The sequence below is a fragment of the Lolium rigidum genome, chromosome 5, assembly GCF_022539505.1.
Source record: "Lolium rigidum isolate FL_2022 chromosome 5, APGP_CSIRO_Lrig_0.1, whole genome shotgun sequence".
NCBI classification, from domain to species: domain Eukaryota; kingdom Viridiplantae; phylum Streptophyta; class Magnoliopsida; order Poales; family Poaceae; genus Lolium; species Lolium rigidum.
Genome location: NC_061512.1, coordinates 102,226,137 through 102,248,713, shown reverse-complemented (window position 1 = coordinate 102,248,713; position 22,577 = coordinate 102,226,137). Strand labels below are relative to the sequence as shown.

The 22,577-nt window shown below is 41.3% G+C and overlaps 1 protein-coding gene across 1 annotated transcript; it reads left to right on the top strand.

Annotated features, from left to right (window-relative positions):
* Positions 1-9,336: 9,336 nt before the first annotated feature.
* Positions 9,337-13,193, top strand: LOC124655148 (replication factor C subunit 2-like). Its single transcript, XM_047194099.1, has 12 exons — positions 9,337-9,413; positions 9,520-9,598; positions 9,718-9,797; positions 10,903-11,022; positions 11,110-11,179; positions 11,272-11,345; positions 11,429-11,549; positions 11,664-11,726; positions 11,806-11,865; positions 12,154-12,279; positions 12,373-12,456; positions 12,878-13,193. The coding sequence occupies exons 1-12, from the start codon at positions 9,370-9,372 to the stop codon at positions 12,974-12,976; spliced, it is 1,020 nt and encodes a 339-aa protein (XP_047050055.1). The 5' UTR covers positions 9,337-9,369; the 3' UTR covers positions 12,977-13,193.
* Positions 13,194-22,577: the final 9,384 nt, after the last annotated feature.

The window sequence follows — 22,577 nt, the reverse complement described above, 5'->3', positions numbered from 1 at the left end:
ATGCATGTTGGTACAATTATGGAGTCGAATGATGCGACTTTCTTTGAGGACATCTTTCCTATGAAAGAAACGTCTAGCTCATCAATTCGAGGAGATGCCTAGTTCATCTACTCGAGAATTATTTCCTGAACCTACCATGGCTATAGAACACTTTGACAATCCTGTAGAGGATGACAATGAAGCTCCCAAAAGATGCAAGAGACAGAGGACTGCAAAGTCCTTTGGTCATGATTTCATTGTGTACCTCGTGGATGATACTCCCACTTCTATTTCAGAAGCATATGCATCTCAGGATGCTGACTACTGGAAGGAAGCCGTCCGTAGCGAGATGGATTCCATCTTAGCTAATGGAACTTGGGAGGTTACCGATCGTCCTTATGGGTGCAAACCTGTAGGATGCAAGTGGGTGTTCAAGAAAAAGCTTAGGCCCGATGGTACTATTGAAAAGTACAAGGCACGTCTTGTGGCCAAGGGTTATACCCGGAAAGAAGGTGAAGATTTCTTTGATACATACTCACTGTTGCCAGATTGACCACCATTCGAGTGCTACTATCCTTGGCTGCCTCACATGGTCTTCTCGTTCATCAAATGGATGTTAAGACTGCTTTCCTAAATGGAGAGCTTGAAGAGGAAATTTATATGGAGTAGCCTGATGGATTTGTAGTAGATGGTCAAGAAGGAAAGGTGTGTAAATTACTGAAATCTTTATATGGGCTTAAGCAAGCGCCTAAGCAGTGGCATGCGAAGTTTGAAAGAACTTTAACCGCTGAAGGCTTTGTTGTAAATGAAGCTGACAAGTGTGTATACCATCGCCATGGTGGGGGCGAGGGAGTTATTCTTTGTCTCTATGTCGATGACATATTGATATTTGGGACCAACCTTACTGTGATTAAGGAGGTCAAGGAGTTCCTATCTCGTTGTTTTGAGATGAAGGACTTGGGAGTAGCTGATGTGATCTTAAACATTAAGCTCGTCGAAGGATGACAATGGTGGGATTACATTGCTTCAGTCCCACTATGTGGAAAAGATCCTAAGTCTCTTCGGGTATAGCGACTGCAAATCTTCTCCAACGCCTTATGATCCTAGTGTGATAATTCGTAAGAATAAAAGAATTGCTAGAGATCAATTGCGATATTCGCAAATCATTGGCTCTCTTATGTATTTAACCAGCGCCACGAGGCCTGACATCTCCTTTGTTGTAAGTAAACTCAGCCGTTTTGTGTCTAGACCTGGAGATGTTCATTGGCATGCTCTTGAGAGAGTTTTGCGCTATTTGAAAGGCACTGCGAGTTATGGCATTCACTATACTCGGGTATCCAAGGGTACTTGAGGGTTATAGTGATGCAAATTGGATATCCGATGCTCGATGACTAAGGCCACAAGTGGTTATTTGTTTACACTTGGAGGTGGTGCTCGTTTCCTGGAAGTCTTGCAAGCAAACCATCATTACGAGGTCAACTATGGAAGCGGAACTCACGAGCATTAGACACAGACCACTGTTGAAGCAGAGTGGCTTCGTGAGCTCTTGATGGACTTACCCGTGGTTGAGAAATCAATACCCGCTATTCCTATGAACCGTGATAATCAAACTGTGATCGTCAAAGTAAACAGTTCTAAGGATAATATGAAGTCATCAAGGCATGTGAAGAGGAGACTGAAAACTGTCAGGAAAATGAGAAACTCCGGAGTTATAGCGTTGGATTATATCCATACGTCTAGAAACCTGGCAGACCCCTTCACAAAGGGACTATCACAAAATGTGATAGAAAATGCATCGAGCGAGATGGGTATGAGACCCACAGTATGAGCTGCCCACGGTGGTAACCCACTCTATGTGATCGGAGATTCCATGAATTAGAGCCGGGAGACAAGCTGTTGGTTAGCTGGGAGGAGAGTATATATCCCTATAGCAATTTTACCACTCCGTAAGATGCAATACTCTCCTAATCTGCATGACAGGTTGATAATTATCTTAATGTGTTCTAAGTGGCTTATTTTAGAAAAGATGTTGTCTTGCAGAACATCTTTTGAAGAACACACCTATATGAGTCTAATTGTTAAACGTCGCAATCTATGAGAGTTGGGTGCTCTCTAGTAAACTCATGAAAGGCCCTGGAGTATGACGTATAAGCTCCAAACCGCGAGGAAGTCTAGCGGCAGCCTAGTATCGGTCTAGGCTTTGTATGAAGCTAGTGCGCAGAAAACTTGTAGTTCAAGGCATAGTCCACTATCCAAGTTGCAATCTAGTGTAATATGAAGCTTTAAGTGGAAGTTCAACTTAACAGTCTCCACGACATACCGGTATATAAAACAATGTTCTGGAAACTTATTGATGAGATGTACCAATGAGAGTTTGTGGGGGATTGCTGGAATTTGAGGCATTTGTGGCCCATGGCCCATTATCAAATTCTGAAACTCACATGGCCCATTCCAATAATCAGTGGCAGCACTAGTGGGAGCTAAAGTTTAGTCCCACATTGCTAGTTGGGAGAGAGTTGGAGTGGTATATAAGGTGCGATGTTCTAGTCCTAGTAAGTGAGTGAGAAGAGAGAGAGCCCTCGCGCACTCCTCCTCCTCCGCCGCCCGCCTCGCCTCGCCTCGTCACGACACGTCACGACGCGCCGCGCCGCGGGTTGCGGGAATCTCGCCGAGCCGAGCTTATCTTTTTTGCTGTTTGGGAAATTAATTGTGTAATCATTTTCGAGTCATTAACGGACGCGTTACTCAGCCGTTTTTCCTTCCGGTTTTTCTGGATCGTGGCTGTGCCGACTCGGACGTGGCGCGCGCCCACGACCTTCCCGAACCGCACTATATAAGCGTGGACTCCAACCCTAGTCCTGTACCGCGACGCACATGCGACTACCTGTTTCCAGTTCATTGCGCCGCCGCCTTCGTCTTCCTCATCCCGTCCGTCGGCGTGCACCGACTGCCGGGACAGTAGGCCTCCGGAACCCTGCCTCTCGTGAACCTGTACGGGTGAGGGGCAATCAGGTTTTTGGGGAGCGCTCCGTCGCGACTACTGGCATCACGATGTCGTCCTCGAAGGACGAGTTCCTCCACACCGACAACTTCTTCCTGGACCTCAGCGACTTCTTCAACAACCTCAACATGAGCGACAACGACGCTGCTGTGAAGTATGTGATCTTGTCGTTTCTCTTTCAGTTTCTGTTAGAGTTTCTTCTTCTAGTTTCTATTGTAGATGCGATCGGTTTGTCTTGTTTAGATGTGATCTGTTCATCTACTTTACTAGTCTGCATGATTAGTTTACTTGTTATTTTCGTAGTCATGATTTATCAATTACCTGTACGGATTATTTTATATGAATCTATACCTAATAATAAAGGAGCTAAGGTTTCTGCCAAAAAGTTTCGTCAACGTTTTTTTTTGGACTGTTTTGCCCTCCCACCAAATCGCATAATACATCAAATTTGCCACCGTACCCTTTCGTTCTGTTCTCTCCACGCTCCACGTTGTGTCCGACAGCTGAACTGGGCCAGGCAGCCGCGCTGTTGGGCCATAAGTTAACTTTTTGTGCTTTGTTTTAGATTACAATACAAGCACTAGAAATAAGGGCACGCACGTTTATGTCTGTGCAATAATCCCACCTCGCTCCCCTAAGCCGTGTACCGCCGATTTATATAGGTAAGCTTCCTCGATTATCACCAGCCGTGTTGGAACAACAAACAAAAGAACCACGCTGGATCCAGCGAATTTGCGGAAAGAGAATTTGAGGAAAGAGGATGAGAGTTGGGAAGACGATTGTCGGACGGACGGATAAAGCTTTGAATAATGGACGCTGATCTTTGGTGGTGCCCGACACTGAATCAACGAAAGCAATGGGGCAAAGATTCCAACGAACCCCGGCCAACCCAGCGCCGCCGGAAAAAAATGACACCGACTCCTCAAAGCTGGCTGAATCCCTCTTCCTGTTCGCGTCTTCCTCACCGCGCAATCCACCGCCACACTTTGGGGACCTCACCGCTTCTCTTGGCGCAATATAGTGACTAGGGCAGCAACGACCAGCGGCGGATGGAAGGAAACTGGAGATGCGGTCAATTCGCGGCGGTGATGGCCGGAATTTGAGCAGGCAATGGTTGGCGGCTTGGAATGAAGGGGACAAAGAAAAAGGGGGATCGATAGTAATCTTCCTGTGTGTGCCGACTGCGGGGATCACAAGGCCACGCATGTACATATCCATTCAGAACAAAACAACAAAAGTACACAAGAAAAAGTTGGGGGCGCGTAAAATTACATGAAGTATAAGTCACCAAAGATAGTAGGTTATACTTGAAGGACACAAATACATAGGAGTATTATAAGCAGAAATTCAATTCGGCACATTGGAGCATATGCTCCTGCCACCCGAAAAACAATTATGAAATGTCGAAAAAAATTCATACAAAAATTTTCTCGCTACGTATCGACATTTTACGTGCGCACACCAAGTTTTACGAAAAACCGACATTTTTTGTGACTTGTATGAAAAAGAGAAACAAAACGTCTCATACACAACCTTTTTCTACATCAAAATTTGTCTTTTTTACAGATGACACTCAAAATGTCGGTTTTCTGTGGAACCACTCTGTGAACGTGTAGAATTTTGAAATGTACCCACTAAATTTTGTGTTTGAATTTTTCAACATTTTGACGTGTATTTAAAATAAAGTTTAACAACCAGGTGCATATGCTCCCGGGTGCCAAAACACCATTCTAATATAAGTTCAAAAGTTTAAAACAGACCTATAATTATTTTTCAAATATATGGTACAAAAATATAAACATAGTAGCCTCTCTGTGGATAAAACATTTTCTAAAATATAGATCAAGTAGAAAATAAAGATTAAGACTAAAGGGCAAAGTGAGGCAGGATTATGCAAGCGAGTTGGTCAACTTTTTTCGTCATATAACTTGGGTTGTGAACAGAACCTTCACAATTGGAGGGGGTTACCTCATTGCAAGTATACCGAGGCATCTGTCGGACTCGGGCCGGGGAAGCCCGTCAGGCCGCGGGCCGGACCGCTTCCTTATTTCTTCTTTCCAAGCTACTTAGGCCAGGCCTGGCCCCGCCATCGGGCCCAGGATTGGGAATTTCGGGTAGGTCCTCAGACCAGGCTGCCCATGACTAGGTATATTGCAACGCACCCACCGTAGCAACGCACGGGCATCTTTCCTAGTATTTACTTATATATTCAACAATTACTCCATAGCACTACTAGTCCCTCACATGGCCGGAGCGGGGCAGGGGCAGGGGCAGACCAGGGCGGGACGGGGCTGGGCGGAACAGGGCGGAGCAGGCCGGTGGGCGAAGCAGGGCGGCGCGGGGCTGGGCGGAGCAGGGCGGGGCGCGGCCCCAGCCTCGCCGATTCGAGATGCGCCGGCAGCCTGGAGCCACGGCGTTCGCGGCCGCTTGTTTGCGCGCGCGTGCACGTCTCTCCTTCGACTTCCGCTGCCCGCATCGCGCGCGTGGTTGACAGGGCTTGCTGCAAGCCTGTGAGGCGGCGCTGCGGAATATTTTATGATTCGTCCAGCCCCCAATCCTCTGAGCGTACCATCCAAGTTTATTACAGTACTTATTATGCCAAATCAACTGTGATAGTTTAGCGTGCTGTCTTGTTGCAAGCTAATTCCTTTATGTGTGATGATTTATGGTTCTCTCGCATTTTCGTATGGCGCGGCGCGGAGTAGCCCGGGGTGGCTGGAAGAAGAAGAAGGAGGAGGCAAAAAAAAAAGGAAAAAAAAAGAGCTGATATGTGGGTTCACTGGCATATTTAGGAACATGCCGTTTTACGGTTTTAGTTTACGGGCTCTGGTCTGCGCCAGGTATTTTTCGATCCGTAAACACGAGTTCGGTGAACTGAATTCTAAGTTTTCAGTTCGCGTTTTTACGGCTCTGCTAGAGATGCTCTAACAACTATCACAAAAGTAGGATCAATATGTCACATAGGCAGATTCAACTTCTGAAAAGGTCTCGTTAAAAAAACTTGAGGAAAAGAAATTTACAAATGTTGGTGTCTAGAGGTTGAAGACTATATGAACATAGTCACATAGAAGATGAAGAAGAACCGCACAAAAAGTGGAAATGGGCGGTTCTACCGTGTATGGTGGATACTGTGTATGGATCCATTGTTTATCATGTTGAGAAATTAGAGCATTTTTTCAAAACATGACCATACATTTTGAAACATGATGGTACAAAATGTCGCACGAATCTTCAAGCAACAACCAATGACACGATAGATGTCGGGCACGATAAGGAATCAGGGTTCAATAACAAGAGCTCCGAGAAAATGAAAGCCTCCAGAACATGTCATTGGTCCTGAGAACTAGCCATTAACTTGGCAGAAGCTTCCAACATAGTAGCGCAAGCACTTGTTTGTTGACACCGAAGCAACGACGCCTCAAACATCAGTTGCATAAACTTTTTTTACTAGAGATTAGAGACAAAACATCAATATAGAATAAAAAAAGGTGACAAAACTTGGAGAATGTATTCATTCGTTGTCGGCAAGAAGCACCACAACATCTCCAAGTTGACTCCCTATACTAGGATAGAAGATCTAAAGGACAACGAGAAGCAAAAATACGTAGGAGAACCCGCGGCTGCACCCACCCCAAATTTCACCCTCTTTTCCGCATCTGGATCGATCTCTGGTACTCTCGACTAGGTAGGGCCTGCTATTTGACGTCATACCCAGCGCATTAATCACCAAACAAATATGCATTTATGTACCTGTGGCCACTAAGACATATTAATATACCCACCATTTCGCTGTTCACTTCCTTTTTCTCCGTATCAGCCTCCTCCTAGGTCTTACATCCGTAAGTATTCATCGTTTGTTCTCGATCTCCCATCAGTTCAGCCATGTCCATAGGTCGCAATTGGTTCATTTTCGTTGTATTAGATTTGTATGTGCAACTTGCATACAAACATTTCTCCTTACTCATTGTCCATAACTGGTGCTTAGAACATTGTGGTTCAGATCCAAAATTTTATTCTATCAAAAGATTTGGATTTTTGTCTACTACAACCTTGACCGTCCTTTTGCTCCTCTATCTGCTCCAGGATTACAATCACTATGTGTATGTGATATTCACCTAAGAAGGGAGGCATGTTCCAGGACGATGAGATTTTTCTGAAGCTTGAAGACGAGATACCTCTTTGTTTAGTTGGTATACACATTAATTTTTGGGGCATGCACTATGCACATGATCATGTACCGGACTGTTCCAATGAGGACACCACATGCCCATTAAATGTGTAGCATATGTGTATTCTTGTTCTACATGGTCATATTCTGAATATTTCTTCTTTTATGCTTTATAAGTGTTAGCTTGCCCACTGATCACAAAGCAAGCTATGAATGTGCAGGCATGGGGGTGGGTTGTGGATGAGATGAGCCATAAGTCCGGGTTACAACAAGAGGCTCCTTGTAGAAGAATATGAAGATGTACGTCATTTGGCATAGTACACCATACATAGATGAAAGAAAAGAAAGCATGAAAGGGACCAAAAGTCGCTAATATTCTCCCCTTGATAGTGAGTGGAATGGAAATAAAAAGGAGATATGTAAATAACAACGAGTGGGTATTTTTTTAGCTTGAATACGTACCTCTTTGTTTAGTTGGTATACACATTAAATTTTGAGCCATGCACTATGCACATGATCATGTACCGGACTGTTCCAATGAGGACACCAAATGCCCATTAAATGTGTAGCATACATGTATTCTTGTTCTACATGGTCGTATTCTGAATTTATTCTTCTTTTTATGCTTTATAAATGTTAGCTTGTCCACGGATCCTGGATGAGAGCCATAAGTCCATGTTACAACTGGAAGCTCCTTGTAGAAGAATATGAAGATCTACGGCATTTGGCATAGTACAACATGCGTAGATGAAAGAAAGGACCAAAAGTCGCTAATATTCTCCCCTCGATAGTGAGTGGAATGAAAATAAAAAGGAGATATGTAACAAAACAACAAGGGAATGAGGGGTTATTTAACAACCCAACTTCGGGAAGAAGCAACCAGACAAGGTCAATGTCAAGAAGAACCCATCGACGACAATGAAATGTGCCGACGATGGCCACAATACATGTAGATATCCTATATAGAACAATAATAAAGATAGAGATCAGCGAGCCTTTCTCCCCTCATGTTTCGACCGAACAAGCCAATGAAATAGAAGAGAAGGGGAACAACGGAGTGCAAGTGGCGGGAAAGAGAGTGTACCGCCGAGCACCAAAAACATGGCATAGTTACCTCAACCATTACAAAGTCACGTTCGTCGAGGAGTTCACATTGAGGAAGTATCCGGTGGTAACAAGTTACAATGAAAAATTCTATGGAAAATGCGCTTGAATTTTTTTTAAAACCTTGAAAAATATGACATGTTACAAAAAACGATGTTATATGAACATATGAATTTTGAAGTTCAAATTATTATTCGTTTTTTCTAGTTAAGAAAAATCATTGCTACATTTCGTTCTTTGATATATCCAAATGATTTTTTTTAGAAAAAAATATGTATCGAACGAACGGCATGTTATACCATTACATGGGAAAAATCTTGCCTTTAACCCTATTTAGTACTACTTTTTTTTAGAAACGCAGTACAAACGCGAACGTTCACATATACACGCATACACTCACCCCTATGAAGGCACACACGCACACCCTACACCTATGAGCATCTCTGGAAGACTGAGCCGGCGGACTAGATCTTGAAATTGACGAAGTCACCATAAGCGCCTCGCTGTCGACGAGAACGTCCCGTCCCACTGAATGAATATTCCGCCTTTATGAGACACACAAATGTCAAATCTAGGGTTTGAACTCTGGTAGGATGGGAGTACAACCACCCTCCTAACCACCCACTTTGTTTGTACTCACTTCACGTTATGGTTCAGTCAAAGTTGAATTTTATGAAGTTTTAGAAAATTCATCATCTACAATATAAAATCTATAGTACTCCCTCCGATCTAAATTAATTGACTTCACTTTGTCTAGATATAGAGGTATATAATCAACAAACGCATTTACATATCTAGATAAATTGGAGTCAATTAATTTGGACCGGAGGGAGTACTAGAATCGTCATAAAGTATATATTTACATTATATGTTATGGTATTATGAATGTTCATATCTATTCATATTTTAAGGCAATTTTTTGTTTTATTAAAAGGAACTAAAAAACGGAGAGAGTACAAAAACCCTGGATTGAGAGGAAGGGGAGCCAAAGCCGCGCTCCCCACCCCCAAACCTCCGCCCAAAAGAACAGAGCGCGCGAAAACAGAGCAGCCGCCCACCAGTCCGCCAGTCGCCCGCGCCACCATCTCCCCCACGCCCGGCGGCATCTGAAGAGGAGATGGCGCCGCTCGTGCCGTCGTCGCAGCCATGGGTGGAGAAATAGTAAGCGCCGCCGCCCCCCCTTCTCTCCCCCCCCCCCAATTCCCCGCGCACTTTGCGAATAAGCCCTCGCGGTCTGCTCTAATCGTGCGTGTTCCTGGCGCCACAGCCGGCCGAGGCAAGTGAAGGACGTCGCGCACCAGGAGGAGGTGGTCCGGGTGCTCACCAACACCCTCCAGACCGCCGACGTACGTTCGCGCGCTCTCTAACCCTAGCTCTCCATTTGATTCTTGATGTTCTTTTTTATTTTCTGATCTGTTCATGGAGCCCCTTTGGAGATCTCTTATTTGGGTTTGGCCCCTTGCAGCTACCACACATGCTGTTCTACGGCCCGCCTGGCACGGGGAAGACCACCACTGCTCTCGCCATCGCCTTCCAGCTCTACGGGTACTTTCTTGCTGGCTGTTGTTTCTTTGTTCTCGTGTTTGCTTCGGTCAGCATTAGTAGTATTCAGTAAGTTTGTAAGGTGTCATACTTGTCAATTGCTAGCAAGGTGTAACAAGTCAACGAAATGGGAGCATTAGATGCATATGGTGCATTGCACAATGGTCAAGTCAGTAGATGTCGAGCTTTCATTGGATCTACTTGTGTGTAAAGTTTGTTGATCCATGTCGTCACAATGGAATGTTAACTTTGTTGAATGTTGTGCATGGGCAGTTTGTAGTGACGGGATCAAGGGACTGTATTTCAATGTGGAAAGTTGGAGATTTTGATAAGAATGGACGTTCACAATATTAGAATTTTTGTTTATTCGGTAAATATCGGCATGCCTAGTTTGTACAATCTTAAGAATTGAGACCATGTTATCTCAAGAAAAAGAAAGAATTGAGAGCATGTTTGAAAGTGGAAACAATTATTTCAAGAGCATGGTTGATTGATTCTGTGAAATACCATTGACTGGGCCATATAACGAATATAGTACACATGCTTTATTATTGGATCAGTAAGGATGTGGTTGTGCCATAGGCATGACTATTCTCATCAGAAAATACAGTCTGTTCATGCTTCAACATTGGGTTAATGAGTTGAATAACGTACATTCAATTCTCACTAATTTAAGAAATCAGAACTTCAGTAGATTAAGCTCTATAGATGCTTCCCCTCAAGGTCTTCTTGTGATGGGATAACTAATTGGTTCCAGCACCTCTCATCATTTAAAAAAAAAACCTTTGGGTAATTGCTATTCAATTAATTTGGACCTACATCAGAGTGTATTTACTATTTGGCAGATTCTATCCTTTCCTCGTGAAGTAATACTTTAATATCCATAGCTAGAATAACAAAATATTTATGTGATAGAGTACACAATAAAAATGTAAAGTATATGTTTAAAGTAGTACAAATACTATCAGAGTTACATTTTGTCCAACATACAAAACAAGGAAATAACATTTGAAGACGTTTTGTACTTCGCTTTCTCACACACTATGATATTACTGTCAGCATAATTGGAGACTCACTTTAGTTTTCTGGCCCCCTTTGGATAACTCAGTCCAGAGCTCTACAAGTCAAGAGTTTTGGAACTTAATGCTAGTGATGAACGGGGAATTAATGTGGTGAGGACGAAGATAAAAGATTTTGCTGCTGTGGCTGTTGGTTCTGCACGGAAAGCGTAAGCTGAATGCAATTTGATTTTTTTTCGGTTTTCATCTGATAGTTACATTCTTGATGTCTATTTCTGATTTGCTATGGCCTTCAGTGGTTATCCCTGCCCACCATACAAGATTATTATACTAGATGAAGCAGATTCAGTGACAGAAGATGCCCAGGTACAATACAGTATGTAGCACTCATATATTGTTATTGTTCCAGTTCTTAATATGGTATGTGTCAGTTGGTGATACCATGAGCTTTTCCACAGAATGCGTTGAGGCGTACTATGGAGACTTATTCCAAAGTGACAAGATTCTTTTTCATATGCAATTATATCAGCAGGTAATCAGGAATCTGTTCATGTACTTTTTCCTGTAGTACATTATTTATTTAATCTATGAACCCACGATTATTCTGCAATGCAGGATAATAGAGCCACTGGCATCAAGATGTGCAAAGTTTAGGTTCAAGCCTCTATCAGAAGATGTGATGACCAACCGCATCTTGCATATATGCAATGAAGAAGGGCTCACTCTGGATGCTCAGGTGACCTTACAGTTTTCACTTCAAATATTCTCAGCTCAAGCGTTGCTGCAAAACATCTAATCAGTTGTTTGCTTATATTGACTTATTGAGTTGCTTCTGTATTTTCCATATCAGGCATTGTCCACATTAAGTGCCATCTCTCAAGGAGATCTTCGTCGTGCTATAACTTACCTTCAGGTCTGATGGTTTCCTTAGTACCCTTTGTATTATACTATGGTTTAAGTGTGTTCATTTCGTTTACCTTTTCTTGTTGCAGAGTGCAGCTCGCTTATTTGGGTCTTCTATTTCTTCCAACGACTTGATTAGTGTTTCAGGGGTACTTCTCTCACTTTCTTGCAAATGGCTAACTTACATGTCATGTTACATGTCATGTTACCAATCTTGGTACTTCCTGTAACATAGTGTTATACCAAAACCTGCATGCTTGATAAAGTTGTTCTCTTGAACTTAAAGTGGATTTTGGACCAGGTTTTGGTAATGTTCTGCACATGTGTGATCAAATTATTTAGTTGCACACTCATGTCGTGATAAATTCGACTGTAAAAAAAGTTGGTTGTTTGAACATGAAACGGTTTTGTTCATGAAGTTGGTCTTCCTTTATCAGGCTATCCCTGAAGATATTGTCAAGTCATTGCTAGCAGCATGCAAATCTGGTGAATTTGATGTGGCAAACAAGGAAGTTAACAACATTATTGCAGATGGATATCCAGTTTCCCAGCTGCTCTCACAGGTCAGCTATGTTTACGTTCTGCATAGATGCCATAATGTAATTACCTGTTGTTTTCATCTTATAAGTACCGCTAACTGATGTGCTCACATTCAGTTTCTAGATGTGATTGTCAATGCGGATGATATTCCAGATGAGCACAAGGCAAGAATATGTAAAAAGCTCGGGGAAGCTGATAAGGTTTGTCTAATGTTTATATGCTACGTTGCACTAGATAGCCGACCGAAATTCTAGTATGACAACAACCCTTTTTTTCCCTATGTTCTCTTGAGTTGCATGTTTGTATAGAGAAATCTAGAACACCAGAAAAAGATTAAAGCATAGAAAATCTGATGACAGAGTATTGTGATGGAGGATAAGTAATCTTATGCTACCCTGTTTCTGGGACGTGAGTACTTCAGCAATATCAATCAAAGTTAGAATAAAACTTTTGGTTTACAGTTGAAATAGTTCCAGCTTTTCTATATGCTGTGGAGCGATGATACAAATAGTTCCAGCTTTTCTATATGCTGTGGAGCGATGATACACTTAAGATAATGATCTCCAAAGAGTTGGCCCTTCTGTTCCATTCTCATTATCCTTCTATATTTGGAACTTGCAGTGCTTGGTCGATGGGGCAGATGAGTATTTACAGCTTCTGGATATGGCTAGCGAGACAATCCGTGCTCTTCTTAATATCCCCCAAGGTCTGGTCTTCTAAGAAGATCGTGGAGATGAACAGGGATATTGATGCTGGTTGTCTGCAAACTCTGGCAAATATATCTTGCGTCTCCTTTCCAGTTTAAGATGCAGAAGAAGCCTAGCCTTACTCTCATCGTACTCTTGTGTTATTTTTAGGCCCTGTGAGCATTAAATGCGATGAACTCACCTATCCTTGACCAACTGAATTGTGCCTGAATATGTCACAGCTTCTGACTTGTCATGGCGTTCATCATACTTGCTTTTTCCTGCATCATATGATGTGCAACATGATTGTTAGTACAACCTAAGAGCAATAGTGGCGCCTTATCACCACCTCAATGGTTCCCGACTCAGCTGAATATCACGAAAAGTTAAAAACATGTGAAGATGTGCTTCTACCTTTTGTATTTTAATCCTGTGAATGCATATTTAAATGGACCAGCAGCTTCCAACTTGAAACGAAAAGCGTTCATGTGGTGAGCGCACAGCAGTATGGTTCACTAGGGCATGCACAGAGAAGATAACTTTTCATATATACTTCATCTGTCCTCTAGAAAAGAAATATGTTATACAATTGGTCAAGTCTAGTGTCACCTCTCGCAATCTGTGCATGTGCCAGTATAAAAATATATGATTAAAACAATTAGGAAGACGTGCAATGAAGAGATGAACTTTGATATATCGGAGAAAATTGCTATATCTTGATATGAAGAAAAAGTATATCGACCTCTTCTCTATTCCAACAATGGCAACAGTGCTATCACCGATGCCAATTGTACATGCCTTTAGCTTACTCCTTCTCAAATTGCACATTTGACCTTACCACAGTCATTTCTTCGTTACATCCCATCTTTCCCTTAATTAGATTGTTACGTAGGCAGGAATCACTTAAATATGAGAGAACCATGTTGCTTGGATAGTTAGCAATGAAAATTATTCCGTTCAAGGTTCAAATCATCTGTTTTTTAAACCAAGACAAACTATTCTTCCATAGTGGGAAACGACATGTGTCTTTTATATAAAGCTGCAATATGGTAGGCTCTATTTGAACTCTGCAATGCATTCACTCTTTCGACATTATTTTCCATCTTTATCTTTGTTTGGGACATACTACCTCCATCTCAAAGGTTAAGGTTTATATTATTTATAGAAAATCAAATCATGTCAAGTTTGACTAAGTTTTTATAAAAAATCATTAACATGCAAAATACAAATTCAATATCATTACATAGATAATGAAATATATTTTCATATGATATCGACAAAATATCATATCTGTTGATAGATTCTTCTAAAAGTTTAGTCAAACTTTATTTGATTTGAGACTTTTCAAAAAAATATAAGCCTTGAGCCTTGGGATGGAGGTAGTATATGTTTTCTCCAATTCATAGATAAGTTGAATCATTCTTTGTTCAATTGACATAGAGAATGCATTGTATTTTAATCGGTCATATCTCCATTTAATTTGATAAACAACGAGACCGTTCATCTCCATAAAAACATCCACAAAATATTCGAAGAGAATGATGAAGTCACACACACAACTTACTTTGGCTACCCGGAGTGAGGCGACGGTATATCTCACATGAAGATGTGTATATGTGGGTTGTAATCACTATTATCAGCAACCCAATGTATACTAGCTGTATACCAACACATTTTACGGATTATCATATTGGAATACTTCAACATATTGACCAATGTCGCAAGACTCCATGGCATTTCCGTTATTGAACACAGGAATTGGTGGGTGAGGATGATGGCTGTTGGATCTCCGCATGAGCACATATGTTTGCAAATTTGTTGTAAAGAGATACAAGAACATGAGTATATCGCCGCGAGTGATTGCCATTGCCGTAGGAGTAAATATAGCTAGTGCAATATGTAAGTGTTGTAGGATAACGTTGCATAGAAAACAAAAAATTTCCAACCGCGAACACGCAATTCAAGCCAAGATGCAATCTAGAAGATGGTAGCAACGAGGGGGTATCGAGTCTCACCCTTGAAGAGATTCCAAAGCCTACAAGATGAGGCTCTTGTTGCTGCGGTAGACGTTCACTTGCCGCTTGCAAAAGCGCGTAGAAGATCTTGATCACGATCGCTTCCGGCGCCACGAACGGGCAGCACCTCCGTACTTGGTCACACGTTCGGTTGTTGATGAAGACGACGTCCACCTCCCCGTTCCAGCGGGCAGCGGAAGTAGTAGCTCCTCTTGAATCCGACAGCACGACGGCGTGGTGTCGGTGGTGGTGGAGAAATCCGGCGGAGCTTCGCTTAAGCGTGCGGGATGTGGTGGAGGAGAGAGACCGCTAGGGTTTGGGGAGAGAGGGGGTTGGGCGCCGGCCCTCTAAGGGGTGCGGCCAAGGCTGAGGCTTGAAGTGGTCAGCCCCTCTCCTATGCCCCTCATTATATAGGTGGAAGCACCAAGAGTTCTAGTCCAAGTCTTCGAATAAGACCCCAACACTAAAACCTCCCATATGTGGGAAACCTACTCAAGGAGGGAGTCCTACCCAAGGTGGGACTCCCACCTTTCCTTGAGGTGGGTTGGCCGGCCACCCTAGGGAGTCCACCTTGGACTCCTCCCTTTAGGGTTGGCTGGTCATGCAAGGTGGAGTCCCTCCGGGACTCTACTTTCCATGGTGATTTCTTCCGGACTTTTCTAGAACCTTCTAGAACCTGCCATAAATGCACCGGATCATTTCCAAACTTGGAATATGACTTCCTATATATGAATCTTATTCTCCGGACCATTCCGGAACTCCTCGTGATGTCCGGGATCTCATCCGGGACTCCGAACAAATATTCGAACTCCATTCCATATTCAAGTTCTACCATTTCAACATTCAACTTTAAGTGTGTCACCCTATGGTTCGTGAACTATGCGGACATGGTTGAGTACTCACTCCGACCAATAACCAATAGCGGGATCTGGAGATCCATAATGGCTCCCACATATTCAACGATGACTTTAGTGATCGAATGAACCATTCACATACGATACCAATTCCCTTTGTCACGCGATATTTTACTTGTCCGAGGTTTGATCTTCGGTATCACTCTATACCTTGTTCATCCTCGTCTCCTGACAAGTACTCTTTACTCGTACCGTGGTATGTGGTCTCTTATAAACTTATTCATATGCTTGCAAGACATTAGACGACATTCCACCGAGAGGGCCCAGAGTATATCTATCCGTCATCGGGATGGACAAATCCCACTGTTGATCCATATGCCTCAACTCATACTTTCCGGATACTTAATCCCACCTTTATAACCACCCATTTACGCGGTGGCGTTTGATGTAATCAAAGTACCTTTCCGGTATAAGTGATTTACATGATCTCATGGTCATAAGGACTAGGTAACTATGTATCGAAAGCTTATAGCAAATAACTTAATGACGAGATCTTATGCTACGCTTAATTGGGTGTGTCCATTACATCATTCATATAATGACATAACCTTGTTATTAATAACATCCAATGTTCATGATCATGAAACCATGATCATCTATTAATCAACAAGCTAGTTTATACAAGAGGCTTACTAGGGACTCCTTGTTGTTTACATAACACACAAGTATCAATGTTTCGGTTAATACAATTATAGCATGGTATGTAAACATTATCATAAACACAAAGATATATAATAACCATTTATTATTGCCTCTTGGGCATATCTCCAACAGTCTCCCACTTGCACTAGAGTCAATAATCTAGTTTACATTTGTAAAGATATAACACCTTGGCCTTCCGGTGCTTTATCATGTATTGCTCACGGGAAAGGTTTTAGTCAACGGATCTGACACGCTCAGAAACGTATGTATTTTGTAATTCATTTGCGTCTCAACGCATCACTCATTTTCCAAATGAGTCGGCATTTATTCTTATATGTTCAGTCCTCTGGTGGAACCTTAATTCCGCGGTCTGAAATATGTCACTAATATTGTCATACACAATATAGCTTCAAAGTTCTGACACTATCGGAACTACACCAAGTTCTCAAAGAACTTCTTGACTTAACATCCTCAGTCATTGTCAAAACAATGACATGCTCTGCCTTCTTTTGTAGAATCCTTCACAATATTTAGAACACATCTAAATCTAGCATAGACTTATTCTAGCTCATTGTGCTACCTTTTAAAAAACACTTAGCCTATTTGAGATTGAGATTTATTTTCATATGTGACCAAACAAATATCGGTGCAACACATTACAACGATTTGTTTGTCATTACCCCATACAAAATAATATATATATATCCTTGGTTTCTTCTTAAGTACTCAAGAATATTCTTACTCGTTTTTCAATGATCATCACATGAATCATTCTGGTACATGCTCATAAAAATTTTAAGAGCACATGACATCTGATTGTGTACATATTATTTGTGATCTATAATCACTCATGTGTTTTTACTCATTGAGTGTCAGATACACTCAAGTCTTGTTAAACCTTCACATGACAAGAATATTTTCTTAATATTTCTATGTTGAACTACTTCAATATCCATTCTATGTACTTTGACTTAAACTTATTATGTGTTTCAATCTATCTTCATAGATCTTGACACTAAATATGTTTTAGTCCTTATCCTTTCATTAAAGTTAATTCTCAATAAAACCTTTTAATCAAGTATATAATTACATTATTTATAACCAACTATATGTCATCTACATAAGTATTATAAATATGTCTCAGCGCTCCCACTTAATTTCTTGCAAACGCAAGCCTCTTCATCGTCTCTGATGAAATCAAAAACTCTTTGACTATTTTCATCTGGTGAAGATTCCAACTCCGCGATACTCACTTCATCCAATTGAAGTTCGTATACCTATCTAGTATTCTATGGACTAGCAAAACTATTGGTTGTATCTTGTATACACCTTTAATACACACTTATGTTAAGTAGTGTATTTTGCCATCCTACTAGCATATCTCATAAAAGAAATATGTAGTGATTACTAGAATAATCCACATAGACTATAAGCATTGCTATGAAGATCTAATCTTATCGTAGTCAACTCTTTGAACTTTGTCGTAAACAACTTTTCGACAAGTCAAGCTTCTTCAAGGATATTCCATCCAAGTTCATCAATTTTATAGATCCATTTACTTTCAAAAAGTATTCATCTATTTTGGATTTCATGGTGTATAGCCATTTTAACGGAGTTAGGGCCCATCATAACTTCTTTGTATGTAGTTGATTTATCATTGTTCAAAACAACAATCCTTTGTCCACAAATCATTTATTTGATCACAAAGTAAATCATACCTACAAAGTTCAATAGGTACTTTGATCTCCATGGCTAAAACATTTTGTAGTCATGGGAGCTATGATCGACGTGGCCGCTTCCGGAACCAATTCCGATGCTGTGCTACTCTGATCATTATGCTCAGGTTCATAAACCTTATCAAGTTCTATTGTCCTCCCACTCAAAAACTTCGCTAGAAACAATTTCTCGGAAATAAGAAACATTGACAAACACTTTTGTCTTTGTCTTGTGGGAAGAATTCCCAATCAAATCTCTGGGATAACCAACAAAGACATTTATCCGATTTTGGTTGTAAACTTATTTACTTATGCTATGCATACCAAAATTTAAAGAAAGGACTATTAGGGTTTATACCCATGCCATAACTTGTATGGTGTCATTTCGACGGATCATGATGATGCTCTATTTAGTGTAAAAGCGGTAGTCTCTAAAGCATAATTCACAAAAATATAATGGCATCAATATTTTATCTCATCATTGACCCAACAAGGTTTGGATACATCTCTCGGATACTTCATCATCACTATGATACTCCAAGAAACGTGAGTTGTAGAATAATTTCATAACTCTCTTAGATGTTCGCTAAAACTCGTAATTCAAATATTTCCACCATGATCCAATCATAGATATTTGACTTTTCTATTACGATGATTTCCACTTCATGCTGAATTTTATTTGAATCCATTCAAATGTTTCAAACTTCTTCCTTATCGAATATATCCACATTTATATACTCAATTCATTGTTGGAAGTTTTCATGAAGTAGAAGAATCTCCCGCACACAACTATGCCCGAGTGAACCACATACATCATCATGTATGTTTCCACTAAGTTAGTTGCCCGTTCAACTCTTGGCCTATGAACGGTATTTTAGTCATTCTCTTTTAGAAAAGATTTGCAAGCGCCAAACGATTCAAAAAATCAGATGACTCCAAAAATCCATTTGCATGGAGTTCCTTCATGCGTTCCTTTCTAACATGACCTAAATGGCGGTTCCACAAATAAGTGGAATTCAAATTATTTGCCTTTTAGCGTCAGTATTATGTGTGTGTGTTTCACCATTAAGATTTATAATAACTTATCCATCGTATATGGAGTAATGTCATAATTTGAACAACACATTGTTTTCATTTGACCAGAGCAAAATAACAATTATTAAGTTCTTTATTATAAATTCTAAGGGCTAGGTAGAATGCCAACGATAAACATAACAACACTTTATTATGTTCCAGACGTGCATTATTACCATATTCCTCATCGATCACTTAGGCCATTGTATTCTTGTATTGCGTTGTTTTGTATGACACTTCATACCAACCAATATGGTACTAATACCCAAGAATTTCATTGTGTGACCTAACTAGGAATACAACCATAACATGTATATCATTTGTATACACCTGAGCTAGACTTGCTAGTCTTTTCTTTCTTTCTGCCAATAATCTTTTGTAGTTTCTCTTTTAGCTTTCCTCATTATTCAGAAAAACACTTCAACATCAATAACTTCTAGGTTTGTTGGTCAAATGCCAATAACTTTGAGGTTCTTATTTTGAAGTTGATCATCATATGACAAGTGTTCTGGATTTCACTATTAGTATCTGATGGCGTGTATTTCACACGTTCGTTGGGCAACCCCAAGAGGAAGGTATGATGCGCACAGCAGCAAGTTTTCCCTCAGAAAGAAACCAAGGTTTATCGAACCAGGAGGAGCCAAGAAGCACGTTGAAGGTTGATGGCGGCGGGATGTAGTGCGGCGCAACACCGGAGATTCGGCGCCAACGTGGAACCTGCACAACACAACCAAAGTACTTTGCCCCAACGAAACGGTGAGGTTGTCAATCTCACCGGCTTGCTGTAACAAAGGATTAACCGTATTGTGTGGAAGATGATTGTTTGCAGAGAAAATAGTAAAAACAAGTATTGCAGCAGATTTGTATTTCAGTATTAAAGAATGGACCGGGGTCCACGAGTTCACTAGAGGTGTCTCTCCCATAAGATAAAAGCATGTTGGGTGAACAAATTACAGTCGGGCAATTGACAAATAAAGAGGGCATAACAATGCACATACATGACATGATAAGTATAGTGAGATTTAATTGGGCATTACGACAAAGTACATAGACCGCCATCCAACTGCATCTATGCCTAAAAAGTCCACCTTCAGGTTATCGTCCGAACCCCCTCCGGTATTAAGTTGCTAGCAACGAGACAATTGCATTAAGTATGGTGCGTAATGTAATCAACAACTACATCCTCGAACATAGCGCCAATGTTTTATCCCTAGTGGCAACGGCACAACACAACCTTAGGGGTTTCGTCACTCCCCGAGTGTCAATGCGGGCATGAACCCACTATCGAGCATAAGTACTCCCTCTTGGAGTTAAAAGTAAAAACTTGGCCAGAGCCTCTACTAGAAACGGAGAGCATGCAAGATCATAAACAACACATGTATAATAACTTGATAATTAACATGACATGGTATTCTCTATCCATCGGATCCCGACAAACACAACATATAGAATTACGAGATAGATGATCTTGATCATGTTAGGCAGCTCACAAGATCCAACAATGAAGCACAATGAGGAGAAGACAACCATCTAGCTACTGCTATGGACCCATAGTCCAGGGGTGAACTACTCACTCATCACTCCGGAGGCGACCATGGCGGTGTAGAGTCCTCCGGGAGATGAATCCCCTCTCCGGCGGGGTGCGGAGGAGATCTCCGAGAATCCCCGAGATGGGATCGGCGGCGACGGCGTCTCAGTAAGGTTTTCCGTATCGTGGTTTTTCGCATCAGGGGTTTCGCGACGGAGGCTTTAAGTAGGCGGAAGGGCAGGTCAAGGGGCGTCACGAGGGGCCCACACTATAGGTCGGCGCGGCCAGGGCTTGGGCCGTGCCGCACTATAGCCTGGCCACCTCGTGGCCCCACTTCGTGTGTTCTTCGGTCTTCTGGAAGCTCCGTGGAAAAATAGGGCCTGGGTCTTCGTTTCGTCCAATTCCGAGAATATTTCGTTACTAGGATTTCTGAAACCAAAAACAGCAGAAAACGAGAGCGGCACTTCGGCATCTTGTTAATAGGTTAGTTCCGAGAAAATGCACGAATATGACATAAAGTGTGCATAAAACATGTAGGTATCATCAATAATATGGCATAGAACATAAGAAATTATCGATACGTCGGAGACGTATCAAGCATCCCCAAGCTTAGTTACTGCTCGTCCCGAGCGAGGTAAAACGATAACAAAGATAATTTCGAAGTGATATGCCATCATAACCTTGATCATACTATTTGTAAACATATGTAGTGGATGCAGCGATCAAAACAATGGTGATGACATGAGTAAACAGGTGAATCATATAGCAAAGACTTTTCATGAATAGTACTTCAAGACAAGTATTAATAAGTCTTGCATAAGAGTTAACTCATAAAGCAATAAATCAAAGTAAAGGTATTGAAGCAACACAAAGGAAGATTAAGTTTCAGCGGTTGCTTTCAACTTGTAACATGTATATCTCATGGATAATAGTCAACATAGAGTAATATAACAAGTACAATATGCAAGTATGTAGGAATCAATGCACGGTTCACACAAGTGTTTGCTTCTTGAGGTGGAGAGAAATAGGTGAAGCTGACTCAACATAAAAGTAAAGAGAATGGTCCTTCAAAGAGGAAAGCATCGATTGCTATATTTGTGCTAGAGCTTTTATTTTGAAAACATGAAACAATTTTGTCAACGGTAGTAATAAAGCATATGAGTTATGAAAGTTATATCTTACAAGTTGCAAGTCTCATGCATAGTATACTAATAGTGCCCGCACCTTGTCCTAATTAACTTGGACTACCGGATCTTTGCAATGCACATGTTTTGACCAAGTGTCACAATGGGGTACCTCCATGCCGCTTTGTACAAAGGTCTAAGGAGAAAGCTCGCATTTTGGATTTCTCGCTTTTGATTATTCTCAACTTAGACATCCATACCGGGACAACATGGACAACGAGATAATGGACTCCTCTTTAATGCATAAGCATGTGGCAACAATTATTATTCTCATATGAGATTGAGGATATATGTCCAAACTGAAACTTCCACCATGAATCATGGCTTTAGTTAGCGGCCCAAAGTTCTTCTCTAACAACATGCATGCTCCAACCATGAAGGTGGTAGATCTCTCTTGCTTCAGACAAGACGGACATGCATAGCAACTCACATGATATCCAACAAAGAATAGTTGATGGCGTCCCCAGAAACATGGTTATCGCTCAACAAGCAACTTAATAAGAGATAAAGTGCATAAGTACATATTCAATACCACAATAGTTTTTAAGCTATTTGTCCCATGA

What these genes read in the sequence shown, in the direction of transcription:
- LOC124655148 (XM_047194099.1), top strand. Translation starts at nt 9,370, where the DNA reads ATGGCGCCGCTCGTGCCGTCGTCGCAGCCATGGGTGGAGAAATA. An exon ending in CAGTGACAGAAGATGCCCAG is followed by an intron (nt 11,180 to 11,271) that starts GTACAATACAGT and finishes GCTTTTCCACAG; the next exon opens with AATGCGTTGAGGCGTACTAT. An exon ending in GGCTCACTCTGGATGCTCAG is followed by an intron (nt 11,550 to 11,663) that starts GTGACCTTACAG and finishes TTTCCATATCAG; the next exon opens with GCATTGTCCACATTAAGTGC.